The sequence below is a fragment of the Pholis gunnellus genome (genome assembly GCF_910591455.1).
Source record: "Pholis gunnellus genome assembly, chromosome: 9".
NCBI lineage: Eukaryota > Metazoa > Chordata > Actinopteri > Perciformes > Pholidae > Pholis > Pholis gunnellus.
This window is the reverse complement of record NC_136535.1, coordinates 10,947,119-10,970,268: the sequence shown is the minus strand read 5'-3', so window position 1 is coordinate 10,970,268 and position 23,150 is coordinate 10,947,119. Positions and strand designations below refer to the sequence as shown.

The 23,150-nt window shown below is 43.7% G+C and overlaps 2 protein-coding genes across 5 annotated transcripts; both read left to right on the top strand.

Annotated features, from left to right (window-relative positions):
• The first annotated feature begins 38 nt into the window (after positions 1-38).
• Positions 39-16,257, top strand: LOC306701560 (bridge-like lipid transfer protein family member 2). Of its 4 annotated transcripts, none has more exons than XM_079166906.1 (40): positions 39-168; positions 736-868; positions 1,024-1,150; positions 1,338-1,387; positions 1,506-1,647; positions 1,734-1,852; positions 1,960-2,020; positions 2,094-2,277; positions 3,101-3,224; positions 3,304-3,428; positions 3,530-3,597; positions 3,686-3,822; positions 4,062-4,180; positions 4,516-4,709; positions 4,839-5,136; positions 5,752-5,957; positions 6,037-7,081; positions 7,225-7,416; positions 7,537-7,739; positions 7,959-8,077; positions 8,173-8,396; positions 8,478-8,668; positions 9,076-9,175; positions 9,276-9,475; positions 9,564-9,855; positions 9,941-10,098; positions 10,424-10,630; positions 10,854-10,953; positions 11,066-11,248; positions 11,410-11,531; positions 11,654-11,809; positions 11,896-12,017; positions 12,101-12,281; positions 12,564-12,650; positions 13,214-13,324; positions 13,412-13,547; positions 13,863-13,987; positions 14,076-14,177; positions 14,642-14,776; positions 14,883-16,257. In XM_079166906.1, exons 2-40 carry the CDS (start codon positions 798-800, stop codon positions 15,066-15,068), a joined length of 6,702 nt encoding a protein of 2,233 aa, XP_079023032.1. In that variant the 5' UTR covers positions 39-168; positions 736-797; the 3' UTR covers positions 15,069-16,257. The 4 variants fall into 4 exon arrangements, with proteins under 4 accessions (XP_079023032.1, XP_079023029.1, XP_079023030.1 ...); XM_079166903.1 differs by having other exon boundaries at positions 14,859-16,257; XM_079166904.1 differs by having other exon boundaries at positions 55-168; positions 667-868; positions 14,859-16,257.
• Positions 16,258-16,536: 279 nt separating this feature from the next.
• Positions 16,537-21,040, top strand: LOC306701164 (ribosomal protein S6 kinase-related protein-like; the record flags this gene model as incomplete). The annotated part of the gene is made up of 12 exons (XM_079166418.1): positions 16,537-16,566; positions 17,701-17,943; positions 18,027-18,110; positions 18,192-18,260; positions 18,749-18,818; positions 19,387-19,494; positions 19,660-19,700; positions 19,784-19,811; positions 19,979-20,068; positions 20,370-20,458; positions 20,547-20,657; positions 20,735-21,040. 12 exons carry the CDS (start codon positions 16,537-16,539, stop codon positions 21,038-21,040), a joined length of 1,269 nt encoding a protein of 422 aa, XP_079022544.1.
• Positions 21,041-23,150: the final 2,110 nt, after the last annotated feature.

Below are 23,150 nucleotides of genomic sequence, written 5' to 3'. Positions count from 1 at the left end.
TTTACTTGGCGCTGCGCCAGCTCCTCTCCCACTAGTCACAGTTCTCGGCTGCAAGTCAAATGAGCTGCTGCCAGCTGGAGCGGACCAGGACTCCGTGTTTCCTCCGCCGAGCAGAGAGCTAACTGTCACACGAGACGAGGCTCTTTGCAGCGCTATGAAGGTGTCCGGGTAAGTAACCTATGACCTGGAGCCGACGGAAGCTAAGACATCTTACAGCAGTAACCTTAAATGAACGCCAAGTTATGTGTGCCAGCTATGCTATGCTAAGCTAGCCGTAGTGTTAGCTTGCTAACACTGATTTGCTACTGATTTTATTTTTGGGATGACGCGGCGACAAAACATCTTACAACTATTTCGTGTGTTGTCACTTTGGGCTAACGCTGTGACGTTAATCCCTCAACACCGTTGTGCTGGTGGTTCGTTGACGAGGACTAAGTTTAGGTAACGCTGTTACACGCCGAGAGATGAAGTTAAGCTAAGTGCTGTTTCGTGTTCATTTCCAACTACACTAGTTAATTAGCAGTGTTAGCACCGCGAGGCTATAGGCGTTGCTGTTGCTAGAAAGACGCAATTAACGTCCGTGGTGTTGACATAGCAAATGGTGCGTCACTTTGTCTAAGTGAAGGACGAGTTATTGATTATTGGGGTTTTTTTGTGTTTTTTTAGCAACCAGTCACACGACTCTCCCACCTGCGTGTGAGGCGTGTTCATCTGAAGTCTGTTCCTCTCTGACAGCAGCTGATGGAAGAAGAGACACACTCATGTCCGAGATTTGGGTGTGAACGACTCGGGACACGATGTCTCTCTTGCTGATCTCCTTCCTGCTTATTCTTCTGCTCGGGATTGTGTTGTTATGTGTCATTTTCAGGTAAGAACTGAAACGTGTTCAATTCTACAGTACATTTTTTTTTTTAATGCAAATGATGTTCTACTAGTTGTAGGATTTAACTCAGATGTGTCTTATTTATATGAACGGTTATTGACAAAATCTAACATTTTCTGCTCTTGCCTTGCTGCTTCTAGGTGGCTCATCTGCACCCTGGCTGTGCGGTTCTTCCAGACGGCACTGAATGCTGATCTAAAGATCAAATCAGTCGGGCTGTTTTCTGTCCAAGGAGTCAGTATCCAGTTTCACCCCCAGCACACTCTGGTAAGACACGCTGTGTTTACATGACATTTATGCGGTGAGCTCATTCGAGGCGCATGCTTCCCTTTCCGGGCGTCATGTTTGGCTCAGTAATGGCCAGAACACATGTTGTGTTGGTCAACTGTCCCAAAAATAAATCAAGGATGCTGTTTGACTTACTGTACCATAACAGTGAATCTCTTTATGACAGGAAATTGACAGAATATGGATTTCGAGTAAACTTCTAAACCAGGATTTGCCGTAAGTTGGATAGTTTGAGATGAAATCTTTCAGCAAATCAGTTCTAGATTCGAAAGCTTTATATATGACATTAAGTGACTTTGTAATTTGAGACAGCCACCGCATGCCTCTGTTTCAGGAGGTACCTGGCGCTGTGCGTTGGCGAAACCAGAGTTCGGTTCGACTTGCAGGCACCACTCGGACCTTTGGGGAAGAAGAGCCATGGAAAAAAGTCTGGGAGGATCTCAGTCAGCCCCACAACGCTCCGCTTTCTGTCACAAGTATGGAGCCTCGCTAAAGGTTCAGTCTTTGGCTAAACGCATTCGTAGACGGCGTCCCACCTCTTCTTCTTGTCTTGTGTTTTCAGCTGCTGTCGTTCCACGTCAGCTCAATCAACGTGATGGTCCTGAACCTGGCATTGACAGAGTCTCTGTGGCACATGACCATCGCAGGCATCACCTTGTTACTAGACCACCAGAGTAAAAGGTGACTGCGCAATTCACACTCTGTTATGTCTGTCTACCAACAATCTAATTTAATTTAATAGAAAGGAAAGAAGGATCAGCGTATAATGTTATGAACTTTCATCACAGGCTGGCGTGGGACTTCTCAGTCGGGCAGCTAAGCAGTAAAGTGCTTAAAAGCAGTCAGTTGGTGAGTTCCTCTATTTCCCCTAACATAGAAACTTGTGATTTAGTGTGAGTGACTAACATGCGTTCCACTGTAGGATATATGTTTGGCTGAAGTGGCCCTGAGCCTGCTGCTGTCTGGAGATGTGAGCCTACCGGAGATGAAGCCAGGTTCTCTGTCCCTGAATGTGAGGACACTCATAGCAGAGCTCCATGAGGGACTATTTCTGAGCCAGCTCCTGCTGCCCCCCTCTCCCCAAAAGAGCAATCTGGAAGTATCTGGTGAGCAAACGCAAAGTGTAATCTCTGAAATGCCCAAAAGTTATGAGAATAATTCAACAAACGAGCACATATACAACTATTAGCTGCATTTGTCCTTTTTATTACCCAAGAGTTATAACTATGATGGCTCTTATAGTTGTTTTCCATCAGTGAGCCTCTGCTTATTGTAAAACACATGGATGTCTACTGTTGTCTGTGATATTTTTAGCTGTTCTGATAAAAATGAGGACGAGGTCACATCACAGAGCTGCATTGACTCTGTAGGTGCTTGAAATGTCCAAATGATGAATGGATACAATCTGACCTACCCAGGAAATAGAGCACACGCTATGCAATACGTTTAAATAGTAAGAAAACAATGTCAAGTATTTAGGTTTTTATTCACTGACTGAAGAATGTAGGAAATGTGTATTTAAAACTAGAACCCCAGTAGCACAGACGTTAAAGTTGACACTCTTCCCAATATAAATACACACTAAAAACTGCAAAAAGGAAGAATATGACACATTGGCTCACTCAGGTATTTCCACGCCAAACACATTTTTGGATCATCAGACAGCTTAAAAAATGTATTGGAATACATTCGCTGTAGAGTATGCCTAGAAAATATGCACCATGCAGAAACTATCAGCTGGCATATAGACAAAGCCAAAATAAATGATATTTAATCAACATGTTATTGTATTAATTACATTTTGTAGAAGCTTATTTTTTTGTTTCGACCACCATTTAACAGATTATTTAGCTGTGGCAGACTCAACAGTTTTGGATTGTGTCATAAATACTTTTGTGATTTAATAGCATTGGTGCTGTTTCCTCTCAGAGTGTGAAAACACTGTGTTCATCCACACTGAGACGGTGGAGCAGTTCCATCGGCTGGTTCCCCACAAGGTCAACATGGAGTTTGATAATACAAATGTAACCATGTCCATGCACAGCCAGAAGAGGTGAGTCAACATTTTTACCATCAAGTGCATATAGTTGTTGTTCTATTCCATCGTATGCTTCTTCTTCCTGTCGCCACAGACACCTGAACTGGACTCTGAAGTCTTTAAAAGTGTGCTATGGACGTGACGACGAGCAGCTTCCTCTCAGAGGCTTCACTCCTGAGCTGAGCTTTCCCCAGAGCAGCCTGCAGCTCCTTCTTGAGGGTCAGTGGACAGCTGGGTGCCACACGCAATGCAGAGAAGAGTTGGGCGAAGGAGAGAGCTATGAATAACACATTCTGAATTCATTTTATTTTAACTGACAGATGGACTTCTACTCTCACAAAGTAGGCAAAGAATCCTTTGTGTGAACACGCTGAAGACAGCCCTGCAGGTGAGGAAGAGATTTGATGCTCACGATACAAGAGCAAAGCTTCTTAAATCATTTTTTGACATTGTTTTGACTTGGTCCCTACATTTAGATTACATCAGTTGACATCTCGGGGTCATTCACGATCAACACTTGCATCATCCACTACCGTCACCAGGAGTTCTCCCATTGGCTACATCTATTTCCATGGGAACAGCTAATCCACAGGAAGGCCGCACATAGGAAAAGGCAAGTTGCAAATACAATAAAAAAAATCAAAGGATTCGATTCAAAGCAGACATTTTCAGTGACATCTCTAGTGGTGATTGGATCTGTGTTCTGTCACAATGACCTAATGCCTTTTTACTGTCTTCTCTTTCTGATTCACGTTTGTGTTCGCACATCACTCATTCTGTATTGTTCTTGTTCCGTGGCGTGATCGTGTCGTGTAGTCCATTAGATTATTTGCCCACCCTCCTCTTCCTCAGGCGCCTCCCTCACCTGGACGCTCCTGTGATGATCACCTCCTCCGTGTCCAACGTCAATGTGTCTGTTCAGCTGGGGGACACGACGCCGTTCGCTCTCGGCTTCCTCTCTGCTAGTGCAGGTACGTCGTGTGATGTTGCTGCTACAAAGCCACATGAGTGCATTGTTTGCGTTAATGTAGAACCTCAACATCCTATGGCGAGCAGCAGCGCTTAATGTTCATGTCACAGCATGTTTTCATTCAGTAGATCTTCGTGGGTTTTATTCTGAGGGCAACTTTTGGGTCAACCTTTTTCCAAACATGCCAAACTAGATAAGATAAGGTCTTTTCTTAGAGTCACCTCTAAATGTAACACATTAACTTGTACTCCTTTTTATAGCCAGGTTAAGTTTTAGTGGCTTTTGTTTTTGTAAAATAAAATGTTTAATGCTGACTTGCACTTCCTGTGTCTGTAGAACTGCAGCATCTTCTTGACATTAAAGTTGACGCAGAGATCACAGAGTCCCAGAATGTGCACCGGCGGGCCTCGCTGTCCCTGGACAACTTCTGGTGGAGAGTGGGTCAGGGGTCTCACATCCAACAAGCACCCCACCCTCCTGGTAAACATGTGTGGGGAGAAGCGCTGATTTTAGACTCGCTCAGTCTTCAGGTAGGAGCGGAAATACTGAGAAACTTGTTTTGTTGTATGTTTAATGATCCATTTTCACATGTGTTGTGTTCGGATTTATTTGTATACTCAGATGTTAATGTTGGCGCACTTCTAATCTCGTCCCTCCAGGGGAGTTTCAACCGACCCCAGATGGAGTCGAGTAGCAGGGATCAGAGTTTGAGTGTGGAGTCCAGCCTGAAGGGGCTCCAAGTGGAGCTCTCGGAGACCTGTGCGCTGTGTCTGTCTCGCCTGCTGTCCCTCATGTGTGTTCCTCCCGACGCTGGGCCACAGCTGCCAGATGTGGCCTCAGTGTCTCCCTCTGGTGAAGATACCGTTCCACCCATCCCCTCCTCACAGCTCCAGCTGCTGTTCAAACTGGACTGTTGTCTGGAGGACGTCAATGTGTTCACACTGTCTAATCTAGCGGGTAAGTTATTTCAGATTATGTAAGAATGTTGCATGGCTTTGAGCCGTAAATCACTGTGTGTGACATAAACGGCGCTGTATTGAATATATTTATAGTGAGCTCATAGTCGTTGTAGTCCACAGGGACTACACGGCCCAAATAGACTTCTGTGTAGCTCAAACGATTAGTTAAGAGATTACGATTACTCAGCAACTACTTTTGTCATTTTAAGCAAAAGTGCCGGACATTACCAAGTACTTGCTCTAATGCAACAGTTAACAGAATTTTTCTCTGTTTTGAACTCTTTTTTTTTTTTTTTTTTTTTTTTTTTTTTTTTAACAAAACAAGCTATTTGAAGACACAACCTTGGGCTTTATTAACTGGGATTGGCATTTCTCACTATTTTCTGGCATTTGAGAGACAAAACAATCAACAAAAAAATGTCAGAAAAAAGATCAAAGTATAAAAGCAACACATTTTAAAGCTAACCCATGAACTAACAGGTCTTCCTCTTACGAATTTCTCATTGCATCTTTGGTATCTTGTGGGGCAAAAGACCACAGCATGCACAAAACTATCTGCTCTTCAGTCGATCACCACCTTTAATGATCTTTTATTTCCTTTTGTTCTCTTTAGGAGCCGTGTCTTTGCGGATGGACACTGTCAAAGTCCACAGCTCTGCAGAGAGATCCACGGTGTCTCTTCAGAGCATTAGCTTGTCAGCGATCAAAGCACTCACGGATAACATGGAGTCGTGTTGCCCCGCCTCCCAAACCCCCAATCCTGTGCTCAAACTCACCGAGATAGCCTTTTCTTACTTCATCCCCACCCACACCTTACAGGTATTCAGAGCTCCCATCAGTTTTATTTCCCTGAATGGAATGAATCTCTGTCGATATTCATATTCTGTGTCTCAATCAGGTTCAATGCGAAGAGGAGCTCACTGTCGAGTGGACGCCGCCCGACCACATGGTCTTATACCAGCACATGACTGAAGCTCAGGCTTGTTTTCGGATGCTTTGTGGCGAGGACAGTCCAGTCCAACCTACGCAGGGTGAAATCATGTCTGACCAGAGTAGAAAGCTGTGTGTGCGTGTTGAACTGGGCGTGACCCGTTTGACAGCCCACGTCAGTGAACAAAACTACATTCTCCTGCACACGGAAGCCCTCGCCGTCTCCAAACAAGCTGGGTCCATGCATATACGCTCTCCTTCCATGATCCTCAACCTGGATGGCAACGACATCGTCACCTTTAAAAGCCTCGACGTTGAAACGCACGCCGAGTCGACGGAGATGCAGCCGCACCGAGACGCATTCCCCTTCCTCGCCACTCCTCACAACTGTGTCTGGGTCCTCACTTGCCCCTCTCTGGCTGTCGAGTTCCCCTACCAGTACAACTTCTCAAACACCTTCGACATGGCCATTAATGTGCAGAAGTGGCTGAAGACTCTGCATCGCTTGCCGAGCCAATCCGCCGCCGCCGTCCAGCGTCTGCCTCCGGACCTCGTGTTCAAAATCAGCCAGTTCTCCTTCGTCTTCCTGGACGACGTATTTGAAATCAAGCTGCGAGACAACTACGAGCTCATGAAGGACGAGAGCAAGGAAAGCGCCAAGCGTCTTCAGCTTCTGGATAAGAAGGTGGCGGAACTGCGCAAGCAGCACGGAGAACTTCTCCCTGCCAGAAAGATCGAAGAGCTGTATAGTTCGCTGGAGAAAAAGCACATTGAGATCTACATCCAGCGCTCGCGCCGCCTCTACGCCAACACGCCCATGAGGAAGTCTCTGCTGACCTGGACTGTGTCGGACTTGGAGCTCGTAGCCCTGGCGGATCAGGGTCTTCATGGGCCGGAGAAGGTGAGAGAGCAGCTGAGGGACATCGACAGGATCAGTCCCTTCCCCAGAGACGGACTCCCTCTGGTGGTCCAGTGGTGCCGTGCTGTCAAGTTCAAACTGGCTGCATTTTTGGGTAAGTTAATAACAATTTACAGCATTTATTTGCAGATATGAGGATTTAGGTGAGACTAAATTGGAGATAACATGTCATTAAAGGCTTCATGGTTTTAGCTTACTTAAAGATGTAATCTTTTATGTCTGTCCTCTTCTTGCCAGTGAGAATTCGGGATTACCCTCGCTACCTGTTTGAGATCCGGGACTGGGAGCTGTCGGGCCGTCTGATTGGGACAGAGCAGGATGGACAGGCCCGGGCTCATCGCAAAGAGATTGTCCCACTCGGTCCGCCATGGGGAGACGTGACGGTCCACCGGAATATGCCACCACTCAAGTTCTACTATGATGTCAAATGTGAGTTATGGGAATCATGCTGTCACCGTGCTGTTCTCAGAGCAATTGTTGGTTGATGTGAGGTTTACTCTTTCACACACTGTACGTTAATACCTCTCACGGAATATTCTCTTCATGCAGCGAGCATCTCTCTGTACACCATTGTGTGGGGGCCGTGTTGGGACCCTGCCTGGACTTTGATTGGCCAATCTGTCGACCTGCTGACCAAACTCACAGTTGACCCCTCACCTCTGCTGGCCTGGTGGGACAAAAGTCGTCTCCTTCTACACGGGCGCTGGGTTATGGACATTGACCAGGCCAATCTTCATCAGCTGGCTACAGAGGTAAAACAATGTACACTTAAAAAAAACTGTTGAGTCCACGCAAAGACGGGTTTAGCAAAGCTTTAAGTCAGTTGACATTTGCACTCGGTGTGTCACTGAGTGTATGTTTCATGGCACATTCTTCTCCCTTAGTTTTTATGTTTACTTAACTGAGCTATGTGATGCAAAACTAAATAAATCACCTAATCTCATGCAAAGATAAACCTTGCATTCTTACAGGACCCTTACAACACGACAGAAAACCTGCATTGGGAGTGGAATAAGCTGAACTTTGACTGGAACCCCGGACAGTTTGTTTTTAAAGGAGATTTGGACGTAAATGTCAGGACAGCGTCAAAGTAAGTGGAGGTGTCAGATGTGGGGGAAAAAAAGCTTTTATATGCAACTTTTATTGACTCATTCAGTAACACAAGTCCCCTTTGTTCCATACTAGGTATGATGATATCTGTTTTCTACACCTGCCCAACCTGTGTATGACCCTTGACCTCCAATGGCTTTGCCATGGCAATCCCCACGACCACTACGGTGTGATGCTCTGCTGTGCGGAGAACGTTGCAGACGTGACCTCAGGACAACCTCATGACTCCTACAGAGCCTTTCGCTCTGAGAACCTCAACTTCTCCATCACCATGGACCTTAACCAGCACTGTGGCACAGGTAGCTGCAACTCTGTTAGATTTAAAACCAGTATCGTGTATGTATTATGCTGCAGAGAACTATATATTTCTTTCTTTGTAGAATCCTCCCAGCCGCGAGTTCTGCTGTACAGCAGCACTTTGCGCTGGATGCAGAACTTCTGGGCCACATGGACGGGTGTCTCTCGACCTATCTGCAGAGGCAAGCTCTTCCACAGCCTCAGGCCTATCCGCAAGAAGCTGGGTCAGCACTACAAACAGACGTCCTACACAGCTGCCTTTCCACAACTACAAGTAAGTGTTTCTCTAGTCTGCCTTCCACACTACAAATCTGTTTGCTGTTACCGTAACATCTGCATCAGTTGGTGTTGTCCCAAATATGGAAGGTAAATATTTTGGGGCTTTTGAAGCTTCGGTGAAAAATATTTGCCTATATTCAAAGCCTTGGCTGCGTTTCAGTACATGGGACGCAACAAACTATCCGTCTGAGGATAACTCATGATAGTTGATGCATAATGAATAATATGGAATATATATATATATATATATATATATATATATATATATATATATAACCCATTCGAATAATGATTACTACTGTCTGACAGACTATTAACTGAGTTCCACCCCTTTTCCCCATTTCACCACACCTAATACCTCTAATATCTACAATACATTTCTGCATATTGTGTGTCCTCCAGGTGCATTACTGGGCCTCCTTCGCCCAACAGAGAGGTATCCAAGTGGAGTGCAACAAAGGCCACGTCTTCACTCGAGGAGCACAGAGACTTATTCCACAGGGTACACGTGTGAACATACCATTCAGGGAAAAAAATGTATTCATACACTCAGATGCATGATTTTATGTTGAGTCCTGAGTGTGTATTTTATTGTCTCTCAGCTGGCACCGTGATGAGGAGGCTGATCTCTGAATGGAATGTGACCCAGATGGTTAGTGAGCTATCTCAGGTGACGGTTCACCTGATGGCCTCCACCTGGGACGAGACGGCCGACCACCAGATCAACGCGCAGGTGAAGAAGACTCACCTGCTCAGCCTGTCCTCCCTGAGCTACCAGCGACAGAGCAACCGCATGGAGGAGGTAAGAGCCCAGAGGTGGCTGCACTGCAAGCCTGTCCTTCACTGTCGGTGAACTCGTAATCAAGCTCTCTTTGTTTATTTCGGGACAGGAGGTGAACCAGAAGGATGAGACCTCTTACACGCACAAGCTGCGCCTGGTGGACCTACGTGCTTCCTGGACCACCACTAACAGGAACATAGCCTTCGGGCTGTACGACGGTTATAAAAAGGCATCTGTGCTGAAGAGAAATCTCTCTACTGAGGCGTTAAAGGGTCTGAGGATCGACACACAGCTGCAGACCAAGAAGCTCAAACGCACTCCTTCCAACTACTCTCCCACCACAGCCCCCACCACACCAGTTACGCCCACCGTCAATCGAGCAGAAAAAAGTCAGAATGAAGGTATGGAAATAGCTTGAAAAAGTAAAAGACAAAAAGCAGAGTCTTTTAAGACCCACTAACCTCTTTTTTTCCCCACTTTTTTTAGGAACATCGATGCTTCAGAAACTGATTGAGGAAACGGACAAGTTTGTTGTGTTTTCGGAGGAGGATTCAGGGGTCAGCGACCAGCTGTGTGGCATCGCAGCCTGTCAGACGGACGATGTCTATAACCGCAACTGGTTTATTGAGTTGGTCAACTGTCAGGTAGCTGCCTGGATTTTTGTTGTTGTTGTTGTTGTTGATGAGAGGTCAACCAAATTCCTACTTAATGTCACTCTAAAAAGCGTATTTACTCCAGTTTTGTTATTTTCTATCTTTTTGAACATGGTGTATACTATTATTAAATGACAAAATCCAACAATAGTGGCTGCAGCATCCTATTACAATGGCTGTTAAAGCTGTTTCAAAAAAAATATATATGTTCTTTGATCTTGAAAGGCTTCTATTTACCGAATTTATCTTTTTTTCTGAAGAAAATGGTTGAATGTGTGTCGATCTGACCCAGTGTTTTATTCTTTGCTTTTCCCAGATGATGTTGCGCGGCACAGAGACTGCAGGCTGTGTGCTGGTGTCTGCAGCAAAGGCTCAGCTGCTCCAGTGTGAGCACGACCCAGCCTGGTACAACGACACCCTGAAGCAGAAAACCACCTGGACCTGTCTGCTGGATGGGATGCAGTACTTTGCCACCATGGAGCCCAACCCATCTGAGCAGGAGGACAGGCAGTTGTGGCTGGAGGTGAGCACTGCTCTGTAGTTACATGAGGCTGTTTTACCTGGATTAGACAAAGAATGACATTAGAGAAGCACAAATCAGCAGATTCATACAACTACAGTTCTCTTTAGTTTCTACTTTTGTTTCAGTGGTACAATTCATGAAGTTTAATTTCCTTCTAACAGTTGTTCAACCAGGGATTGTTCCTGCTCTTGATTTGCTTCTCATGACGCTATGTTGTGTTTAGGTGAAAAACATAGAGGAGCACAGGCAGCGTAATCTAGACTCAGTGCTGGAGCTGATGGAGAGCGGCCAGGCTGTGGGAGGAATGGTTAGCACCACTACAGGTAAGTTACTTCTCAAACGCAGGATCCTTCCTTCCTTAACCACGTGGAAAACAATTCTGCGTTGAAGGACACTGACCACGCAGACCCTAAATTCCCTTTTCTGTGTCTGCAGACTGGAACCAGCCAGCCCAGGTGAACGAGGCTCAGCAGGTTCAGCGAATCATTTCCCGCTGTAGCTGTCGGATGCATTACATCAGTTACAGTCACGACATCGACCCAGAGGTGGCCACACAGATCAAACCACCGGAGCTGAGGAACAACCACGAGAAAGAGGACCTTCTGAAAAAGCAGGCTGGTATGTCTGACCAGCTCACTGTACACCTTTTACCCTGCGATGAATAATGCATCTGGGTTCTTGTGCAATGTTTTTCATTAACACTGTCAGGTGGGGAGGATATATTAATACTAAATCACCATAGATGAGCTTTAAAGAGTTTCATTATGTCGATTTAACAGGGGCAGTGGACACCTTCACCCTCATTCACCACGATCTGGAGATATCCACTAACCCCGTTCAGTACGCTATGATCCTGGACATCGTCAACAACCTGCTGTTACACGTGGAGCCCAGACGCAAGGTAGGCTGGAGCCACCAGATGGCCAATGATCCCAATTCATAAAACATTTCGTGAGTCCTTTGTGATGTTTCCTCCTTACTCATTCTGTGTTGTTGTTTTTTTTTAATCTTCTGGACATGTAGGAACACAGTGAGAAAAAGCAGCGTGTGCGTTTCCAGCTGGAAATTTCCAGTAACCCCGAGGAGCAGCGCAGCAGCATCTTGCACCTCCAGGAGGCAGTCAGGCAGCACCTCGCCCTGATCAGACGTCTTGAGAAACAGATTTACTCCAACATCAGGGTGAGTCACATGGTGCTGTACTCCTTAAGTTGCAACTGAGAGTTTATCTGGAAAACAAACAAAAGATTATTTAATTAATTTTGAAGGCACAATCCGAAGAACTGTACGGTGATGAACTGATGGAGGTCAACACAAGACTGCAGAACCAGCTAAATCAGGAGAAGAACGACATGCAGATGAAGAGTGAAGAGCTCAACATCCTCATCAGGTCTCACATGCGCACCGATTCACGTGAAATACGGACGAGAAATGTCGCACAGGTCGAGAAATTTCATATTTTCTGTCCTTCAGATGTTTTAAGGACTTTCAGCTGCAACGGACAAACAAGCTGGAGCTGCGTAAGCCCCCGGAGGATGTGAGTGTGGTTCGGAGGACGGAGATCTACTTTGCCCAGGCGCGCTGGTGTCTCACGGAAGAGGACGGCCAGCTCGGCATTGCTGAGTTGGAGCTGCAGAGGTTTATGTACAGTAAGGTAAGCGCTGCAGGCAGGACAGCAGAACCGCTTCTTATCGGCTCTCATATCCTCTTTTAATATTTGCACTTCAGAAAAACGCTCCTTATTTACCCTTTTCTAGCGTTCTGTATTTGAAGAACCATCCTAGGATAGCAGGAATATAGATCACATCCTATTTACTGCAAAAACACAGTTTGCACCACATTATCCTAAGATGTCTTACTCCTCACACTAATCCCTGATAATGAATCACTGCTGGATGGTGAACGTTGATGAGTGTGAACACTTTTCTCACCACAGCTAAACAAGTCCGATGACACAGCCGAGCATCTGTTGGAGTTAGGGTGGTTCACGATGAACAACCTCCTGCCCAATGCATCATACAAGGTACAGTTCTCTCTCATTATACAGACAACGCAAAATCATTTGACTTTAATTAAATGTTAGCCTTAAAGGCAGGGTTGGTAATCTTTGAAAATATTCAAATCTAGTGTACTCTTGTTAGTTTTCTTAAGATTACCAACCCTGCCTTTTTAATTATTAAATAAAATGCAGTGACATCCGTGACAAACGTCCTTTTGATGCTGACATGTATTTTCCAAAAAGCCTCCATTATGCGATATTTATGACTCTGCCTGGTTTCCTCTGTGCAGCGTGTGAGGGTATGTACAGTGCTCGTAAAGTGACAACACTTGACGTCTGTGTTGACTCCATCTTCAGACTTTCATACTCCGTGTTGCATGTACACTCAAGGATTCCTTGATGCATGTGTGAACAAAGACTCATTACAAGTTACGTTAACTTGGTGGTGTTGTCCATACTGTGTTCATTCTGTCATCAGTGATGTGTGCTGTTAAAAGTCAAACTGACATCAAAGTAGCATCTTCACACCAAATCTGACCAGAGCTTTATTTTGTGGTGTCTCATTAACTCCCTTTTTGGTTTTATAGGTCGTACTTCGCCCTCAGAGTAACTGCCAGTCGGGGCGCCAGTTTGCTCTGCGTATCTTCAGTAAAGTGCGCCCCCCTGTAGGAGGAATCTCCGTTAAGGAGCACTTTGAGGTGACGAGCTTCACGCGCACATGCAGCCACATTCACGGACAACGTCTGGATTGTGTTTTTATTTGAGCGATTTGTTTCCGTCACCAGGTGAACGTGGTGCCTCTCACCATCCAGCTGATGTACCAGTTCTTCAAAAGGATGATGGGATTCTTCTTCCCGGGAAGAAATGTTGAGGAGGAAGAGGTCACTGATGAAGAGGACAAGTTCAGATTGGTTACTACAGGTGTGTTGGCAATATGACGGCAGTAAGCCGAGTAGCGCTCAGTCTGCAGTCTCTCTGTGGGGTCACCAGCCTGTAATCTATACCAACCAGCTGATCAATAATAGTTTCCATTTTCTCTGGTGTGTGTGTGTGTGTGGGGGGGGGGGGGTATCAAATAGCCATTAATGTGTTATGTCATCGCTCTGAGCTATTAAAAGGCTCTGTCATGTTGGATATGACCTTGGTGTGTGTGTTTGTGAGAGACTCACTGGGAGTATAAGGTGTAGGGTGCAGAGTCACCCAGAGGCCACAGTGCTGATGCGATCTGTGTCACAGGTATCCCTGTGAAGCCTCGGCAGTCATCAGAGGACACCATGGGTGCTATGGGCCCCAGCAAAGGTGTCGCCCAGGGCCTGAACCGCACCACGGGGGTCCGCAGGTCGTTCAGGAAACCTCCAGAGGTATTTGTGCTCTCTGACTATTGGTGCTCAGATGTCAAGGATAAGAAAATGGAAAAAAGTAATTTGGTTCATGATTTCCTCCCACCAGCATCCTGTCGATGACATTGATAAGATGAAGGAGCGAGCTGCTATGAACAACTCCTTCATCTACATCAAGATTCCACAAGTGCCCCTCTGTGTCAGCTATAAGGTGGGTGTGTTCTGCTGTTACTGAGCTCTACACTCTTTAATTCAATCCCTGTTCAGTTTTATTGATGATAAACTTTAATAGAAAAGACTGAAAAGGATTATTCTATCTTAACATCTTGGACCTTAAAACAGCTACGGTCATCCATACAAAACTAACTCTAAATGTTGGAAATCATAATGTTCATAAATTCATAATTGATATTTTTGATTTTGTCCCTTTTGGTTTTGCAGGAAAACTAAAGACACAATTAAAGTAAATAAGATTTAAGGGTTTAATTTTTCAGTGACGGGGCTAAAAAAAAAGGTCTTATGAATAAGAATAGAATTCAAATATAACTCAAAATGTATGTTTACAGCTTGTTTCTGATGTCCAAAAGGCCAAAACACTAAATGTATTGTAGGTTTAATTCACTTTTTGTGGTTGTTGAACGAATGATTGTCTCTATTTGAATCCCCCTTATTTAGGGAGAAAAGAGTAGCGTGGACTGGAAGGACCTGAACCTGGTTCTGCCCTGTCTGGAGTACCATAACAATACCTGGACGTGGCTCGACTTTGCAATGGCTGTGAAAAGGGACAGCCGGAAAGCTCTTGTAGCCCAGGTACACACCATTTGACTCCTCTCCTTATTAAATGTTCACACACACACACAAAAATAGTTCTGTTTTTATGAATGTTTCCTAGTATTTGTTGCTCCTCGCTGCTCAGATGATAAAGGAGAAGCTGCGTCTGAAGCCGGCGTCGGGCTCAGAGCTGCGGGGGAAGGCGTCTGAAGGGAAGTCGGACACCAGCATGCAGCAGCAGGAGGAAGACGAGAAGGCCCGGCTCCTCATCGGCCTCAGCAGCGCAGACAAGAGCTCCAGCAAGAAGAGCATCTTCAGTCGGCGCAAATGAAGCAACAACAAACGCTCGCACGTTTGAGCCGGAGCTCGCACGGAGGATCCACAGCAGCAGCTGCCACACTCCCTCGCTACGAGGATCAGGGAAAAACTGCCTCTTCAGCATATCAGTCCGGCTTTGTGAATCACAAAGGAATAAAAGAGTCGGTCGAACATTTCAAACTGTTAATGGAGATATCTCACTGTATCATATGAGCCTGCTGAACTTAGTTGTGTTTTTGAAATGATACTCCAAATTTGAGTTTATGGCCACAGGTAACTCAAGCAGGTCTCTCTTAAGAAGGAGGCCGTGTGTCTCGATGAGATTACCTGTGTAAATAAAGGTTAAATAGAAAAAAGAGCTCCAGCAATTACCACGGTGCCATTTAGACCAAATACATATTATATTGTTTATCTGTGTGCCATTAATACTTCACTCTGCATTTCATACACACAATGATGATCACTTGCGCTCCATTGAATGTAGCGAGGAGTATTTACAGTGTGTAGCGAGCACTTCACTGTTTCCTCTGCTTCTATTAATGCAAGACCGAGAGCACCTGTTCCTGCTGGCTCGGGATCACTGTGTTTCTGCCTGAATAAATAAGACTCGACTGGAAGCACCTCCAATGCTGTCCGCTGTAATTAAACAAACAAAAAAAATTAAATGTCATAAATATATATCGGTATATGTGTTACTAATGAAAGGTATTGTAAATGGCTGTATGAGTGTCGCTCTGACAGGAAGGCCTTTTTACCCATAAATGACCACAAAATATTTTATATATTCACCTGTAAGTGAGTCCTCTGCTATAGCTGTTATACTGTACCTGAACCCAGTGCAATACGTCAACAAGAGAGCCGCAGAAACATTGTAATGTGTTGTACAACGTCGCACTCGGCTTTTGTGGCAAAAAGAAAATATGTTGCAGCTAATCACTGAGTGTATGTTTTGTAATTTTTATTACTAAAGCACTTTTTATGCAAAGTATTTTGATATTTTTGTAACCACGTCTGTTTTCTGTTGAATTTCTTGCCTAACGGTTCTGCTAAGCTTATTGTTTCTGTCACAAGAAGAAGAAGAAGAAGAAGAAGAAAGAAATTAAAATGCCCCGAACATTTCAATTCAACGGATCATATCGCAAAAAGAATTCGCATTGCAATGCTCTGTGGCTTATTGTTCATCTGTCAATAAAAAGAACCAGTTCTAGTCTCTCGGTGGTGTTTGGATTCTTGTGCGCAACAGTGAGTGGACAGAGGGGTGGTCGATCATTCATCAGACAGCTTTAACTGGAGCGGAATCGAGCTCTGGCTGCTCCGCGGGACTCCGCAGACACGCGACAACAATCTCTCTCCTCGCACACAAACACACTAGCACGTGGACCCGAGACGGAAACTCAAAAAAGGACGCGAGAGGAAGAGCTGAATGCCTCTTCTTTTTACATTTTTTTTTTGTTGTTGTGTGAAATACTTGTGTCTTCTGTATGGGCAGCGACATCAGTAAAACGAGTGAGGTGAGTCGATCAGATTTGAGTTACATGCTGAGGTCACGGATGTGGTTGATGAGCTGTTTAAGCTAAGAAGTAATAAAACAACACACGGTGAAGATGCTTGTTACCACAGTGACAGAATACTGAACTTGTGAATTAGATGTTTCCTGAAGAATGTATGAAACAATCTTTCTCTGGGTTTTTAAGGTAGTGAACTATAGAAAAATCTGTCCATTCTATGGTTTGTTTTAGATTTTTAAATGCAACACACTGCGCCGGATCAAAGTGGAGTCTTGTCAGAAATAGAGGTATTGATTAGTTAAGTGATCGCTGACCTTCCTCTCCACTCTGCATTAAGGGGTCAATAAGCTTTGGTTTTGTGGAGCGCTGATTGAAATGGCTGCAGCTGATTAAATCAGCTTCATGTATCATACGTTGTGTTAGAAACGTAACTCCTGCACAGTTTTGTTAACACAAAATATGAAGCTTCTGCAGCTTTAGTCTCTATTCTTTATTCATGCAGCCTATTTTTTTAAGTATTGAAAAAAAGACACCATCGGTGAAGTCGTATTTTTGGTATTTTAACAAAACTGTAGAGGCTAGAAATGATACACTACCGTTCAAAAGTTTGGGGTCACTTAGATATGTCCTTATTTCTCAAAGAAAAGAAGCACTGTTTCTTTCAATGAAGATAACATTACATTTATCAGAAATACACTCTATACATTGTTAATGTGGTTAATGACTATTCTAGGTGGAAACGTCTGGTTTTTAATGAAATATCTACATAGGAGTATCTGGAGCGTCACATTTGTGGGTTCGATTATACTCAACATGGCCAGAAAAAGAGAACTTTCATGTGAAACTCGCCATCTATTCTTGTTCTTAGAAATGAAGGCAGTTACTTAACAGTAACTAACAGTTACTTACTACATTAACATACAAGCAGCATTGTAGCTGATTTGGGTTGATTTTAGGTTATTTAATCTTTAACACTGCATCGTTTTACTAGATTGTGTGAAATTAATAAAAAGTAGGAATTTCCCTCTAAAATGAGTATGAAGTAGCATAAAAATTAAACTACTTGGGTACATTTTCTTAATTACATTCAACCCCTGATCACAATAAAAATAATAAAATAGATATTTTATTATCTAGAGAGAAGGACCACCTGCTCAGCGTCGACTCAGTCATGGGTTCCTCTCAAACGTGAGGGTCTCCATCAATCACAGACTCGCACACTCAGCTGTGTTTTCTCGGCCTGTGGGACCGGACGGCAGGCCGCCCGTCCCCAAACTCCTCCTGCCTCCGGAGGTCACAAAGACGACTCCTCCAGCTTTCATCTCTGCCTTTCTGCCGGAGTTCCCACAGCGTAAACTTCCTGGACGAGACCATTTCCAGGTACCACAACACAAGAGTGCTCAACAGAATTAAAAGCAGCCGATAGTGGAAACATTAATGTAACTGTGCTTCTATGCTCACAGATCCTGGGCTTCATAGCCAAAGGCTCATATGGACCCATCTTGAAAGTGAAGGACATTTTCAAAGAGAAGACCTACGCTGTTAAGGTTAGTTCAGCGGTAATAATCAGTGCTATAACAACATTACATAAAATACTTTTTTGGGTAATCATTTGCATTGTTGCATAGGTTCTACCAAAGTCAGATATCTTGAAGCATGGAGCGCTGGAGCAGTCAAAAGAAGAAGTCATCATTCAGGTTTGTTTTTGGAAGAAAGTGCCAGTCGATAGAAGTACTGTAGCTTGACTGTTCTTATACTTACATTAGACCTGCAACCATTGGCTGATTAACTCATTGAAAGAAATGTTTTGATGATCAGTTTATCATTTTTCAAGTAAAAATGCCAAATATGTGCTGGCAAATATAAGTGTGGGGAGTCCTGATGGCTGATGTTTCAGAACGCTTTGACATTTCACAGTCTAAGAAATGAATCAAATAATCAGCCCTACCTCTTTTCTTAAGTAGAAGTTATTACTCAACAGAAAAATCTTAATAAAATATAAATCAATACTTACTTGCAGTTAGAAAATGAGGAAAATGTTTGAACGATGTCTGAACAATTCAGTATGTTTCCATCCTAACTCTTTTATACGGTACATAATCTGTAATGTAGGATCATCTCTCACTGTTAAATTCACTCTCACTCTCTCTGTGTGTGTGTGTGTGTGTCGACTGTTGAATTGCAGCGGCAGCTCAAACACCCATTCATCCACAATCTGCAGGACTGCTGGCAGACACAGCACCATCTCTTCATTAGTGAGTCAATGAGCGTAAACGATGGCGCGGCTCAACCCCTCAACCTTCTACTATCCTGTCCTTCTTTATGTGCCCCCTCCTCCCATTCTGCTCCCACAGAACATCAAACATGTTACGTTGTTGTACAACTGTGCTGCATCCCTGAGTCTGAATACAAATGTCAGGGCTGGATGTTGAAGAGGTCCGCTGCCATCTAATAAGAGTGCTGGGTAAAGCTGCACTGCCTGCATGACTTTCCCAGTTTATACCATCCTTGATCATACATTGATTTCTATGCATCCAAAGTGGTATTAAATGATGTAACTCAGCTAACAGGAGACTGACAAGACAGATGCATGAGTAGTTCTGACTTGACTCGTATCCTTACTTCTTCCTTTTCCTACAGAGCAACAGTGTGACGAGCGAAATGTTCTATTTCTTCTTCTCATTTCTGATATTTAATTTCAGAGTTGTCCTACATGAACTCAGTAGCCGCTTGCAAAGACATAACAGGTGTCAGTGTGTGTCTGTGTGTGTGTGTGTGTGTGTGTGTGTGTGTGTGTGTGTGTGTGTGTCTCGTCCTCTGCAGTGTGCGACTACTGCAGCACCGGAGACTTGTACACTTACTGGTTACTGAAGGGCCAGTTTGGGGAGGATGAGGTCCGGCTCTTTGCTGCAGAGCTGGGCAGTGCGCTGGGTAGGTATTCGTAAGCAGCCTTTGACCATTAAGAGGTCATCATATTGACCTTTAGCATTGACCTGTATTGACACAGACATCATGCTTCAGGTAAAAGGGTATTTTAAACACGGAGCATCTTGTATTTATGTTGCGTATTTTCATTTGATGTCTTTTGTTTACTAGGATTTCTTCATGACTTAGGCATCGTGCATAGAGATATAAAGGTATGATTTATTTTATTTGTGATGTATTTTATCCATATTTGTATTTTTGACTTTCTGTGATAATAATTGTACTTTTTTTTCAGATGGAGAACATTCTTCTAAGTGATCAAGGTAATGCTTGTCCATATTTTATCACTTTTGGCCTGTAAAAACATTAGGGTAGTACTTTTTTAATCCTCAGAGGAGAAACTAGTTTCATGCACTCTGACAAATAACAAAAGAGACACAAATTAGACGGGTCACAGCTTCAGTTTCAGCCTGTATTTTCAATGATTCAGGTCACCTTCGCCTGTCTGATTTTGGACTTTCCCGGCGGCTGAAGCGAGGAGGAAGAGCGTTTACGATATGTGGGACGATCCAATACATGGGTGAGATTTGGGTTTCATTTCATTTCACTTGGAGGGAAATATAGTGGCTGTTTGAGATACGGTATGCTGCATATTGGTTGACTGCATTACAGCAATATTTGAGCTGCACCTGCGTTTCGCTCCCCTTTGGATTCAGATGACCCAGTTATGAATCAAGCACCTGTGATGGACTTTTTGTTTTGTTTGTTGCTCCAGTGTGCTGCAATCCCTGTTGCATATCTGTTTGATTACCTCTTTTCATCTTTTCATCTGTCATCGTGAGGGTTTTTTTCATGATTGTTTTCCTGTTTTGTCTACAAAGCTCCTGAAGTTTTAAGTGGGGGTCCGTACAACCACGCTGCTGACTGGTGGTCTTTTGGCATTATGTTGTTCTCACTGGTGACGGGAGAGGTGAGGACACATACATGTAATACTACTGTAGCGCTACATGCGGTACTGTGTTAACTGTCTTGAGTGTTTTTACTTTTCCACTTTTCAGTTTCCGTTACCAGCAGAGCCGGACCACGGCACTATGTTGAACAAGGTCACAGACTTTCCCTATGTCCTACCTGAGACCTTCCGCTCTTCTCTGATCTTATTGCTCTCTGAGGTTTGTAAATGTGATGCTCCTCTCTCTAACATGCACACTGGGATCCCTCTGAATAAAATATCACATCCTCTTTACAGCTTTTGTGCAAGAATCCAGTGAACCGGCTTCGTAACCTGGAGTGTTTCAAGATGCAGGCTTTCTTTCGTGGCACTTCATTTGATTCTCTCATCCTCCAAAAGATGCCTGTTGGAGTCATCCTGGAACTCAGGACTCAACCTGATTGGGAAGCCAAAGCAATGAGAGGCCTTTCATTGGACTACTTAGACAACTTTGACTACGATAAAATCCTTTATTCTCCTACAACTCCCACTGAACTCTCTCCTACATTGACCAACATGGACCCGAGCCCGGCTACGGAGCAGCATTGTAAAGCACAAGACTGAAATATGTTCATGAAGAAGCAAAGGTTGTGGGATACCTTTTCAGTTATTAGCATTATTGTTTGTTTATTTACAGTATTGGAGTTCTATGAAATCATTTGGAGGTTTATCCTCAAAATGTAAACTTTTGTAAGCAACATTTTGTCCTCCTTGGTACAGTTGAGATCTATGAGCTGTATGCATCTTTGATTTCTCCGCTCTCTCGTGCATTTGTATTCTTTATTTAAACAACCCTTTATCACCAAAAGAAGTCAAGGAGTTTCATTGTACACTTCACACTTCTTAGAGTTTAGTTAAAGTACATTTTTATCTTCATATAAGCTTGAATCGTGTTTTACGTATATTATTATTTCTCTTGTACTGGAACATTCTTACAACATTTCCTTACCCTTATGTTAATGAGATCCACCTCTTCCCAAGTTCCTAGACACATGGGAGCCCGCTCCCAAGGCTCTAGGACCTTCCAATCATCTAACCCTAACCCTAACCCTTATCCTGTGCTTAAATTAGACAAATTGTCTCATGAAAGAGATTTTGAAGGGCTTTAATTTTGGAATCCTACATCAGAATGTCCTGGTTGTTTCAGAGTGAGACCTTGAGGTCGTCTGCTATTAGCCTGTTGTAAGATTATTTTGTAACAATGCACCATTTTCTCTAAAATCTCATTTGAAATTAGACAAATTGTCTCATGAATGTGATTTGAAGTGAGCTCATTAAAGAACATTAGTTTGACTGTTTGTACAGAGCTTTCAGTAGCATCTCACGGCCTTCCTCAGCAGATGTAGTGAACATGTATAAGACCAGTACATCTATGTGACTACCTGCTGTCATGTGACCAAAGTTCCAAACAGTGAGTCACATGAGGGCAACTGAGCCATCATGACAGGTCAGCAAAACTCCATCTGCTGAGGAAGATGCAGTTAAAATTGTTTTTCATTGAAACTATAAAAATAAAATATAGATGTGCTTTGCAGTTGACAAATCAATCTTGACTCAAGGTCCACTCTGTGTTCAAATTTCCATTTTTCTCTGAACACTTTTACGGGTTCTTGTCCATGTGGTCTTAAAATTGATGTCAAAAGTTTAGTCTTGACTTTAGAAACATCAGTAAACAAAACAATGTCAACACAAAGTCTATTTATTTTCTTTCAGTCTCAACTTTAAAGTGATAGAAAGTCCTAACAATTCTTATGTCAACCTCGGCAATTTCATGACAACTTTTGCGGAAGATTATTATTTGTTAAAGTTTTTCCTGACCCAGATCAAGGGTCTAAGGACAGAGGATGGCGAATGCTGCACAGATTGTAAAGTCCCTTGAGGCAAATTTGTGATTTGTGTTATTGGGCAATAGAAATCAAATAGAATTGATAAGATTGTGCGATACGGTGGAAAGCTCCAGCACACCTATTGAGCTGATATTGTGGTGAGATTGTTTGCTCAAGAATGAACTTTCAGTCTCAAAGTCGGTTGCAAATTAGATACAGAAGTTGGATTGCACTGAAAAGGTGCAGTTCACATGACAACTTGTCACTTCCTGCAGACATTCTCTGAGAAAGGTTACATAAAGTCTAATTTAAAAGAATATGGGCAAGAGTATAAACATAATATCAAGGCCTTCTCTTTCTTCATGTATAGAGAATCACCCTTAACCTTCATCAATCAAGCTTAAGAAGAACAATAACCTCCTGTCAGTGGTCTATTCTGAATGTTACTGTAGGCTCAGTGACACCAGTGTTAAGTTGTCCTCCTGTGATATTAGCTGTTTGGCACTTGGTTAAAACATACCACGTGTCTGATTCTAAACCAGTCATCCTATTAATGTCGTACCTGGATACATTGTGGCCAACTTTCAGCCTCGGCTCGATCTATTTAGAGGAGCGCTCACAAACCCATCGAGGACAACCTTAATAGGACAGAAAATTGAGGACCAGATAAAGTATCATCATTAAATGTTCTTAATTAGGTGAAAATCCAGAGCCCCAGAGGAGACAGCCACGTATAATTGCTGTACTTCTTGCAGTCATGTACCTATTTCAATCTGTATCTTCCTGAAAGGGAGTGCACCGGCTCCTCCTCCCACTGCCTCCCCTCTCAGGCCCTTGTCTTAGACGGG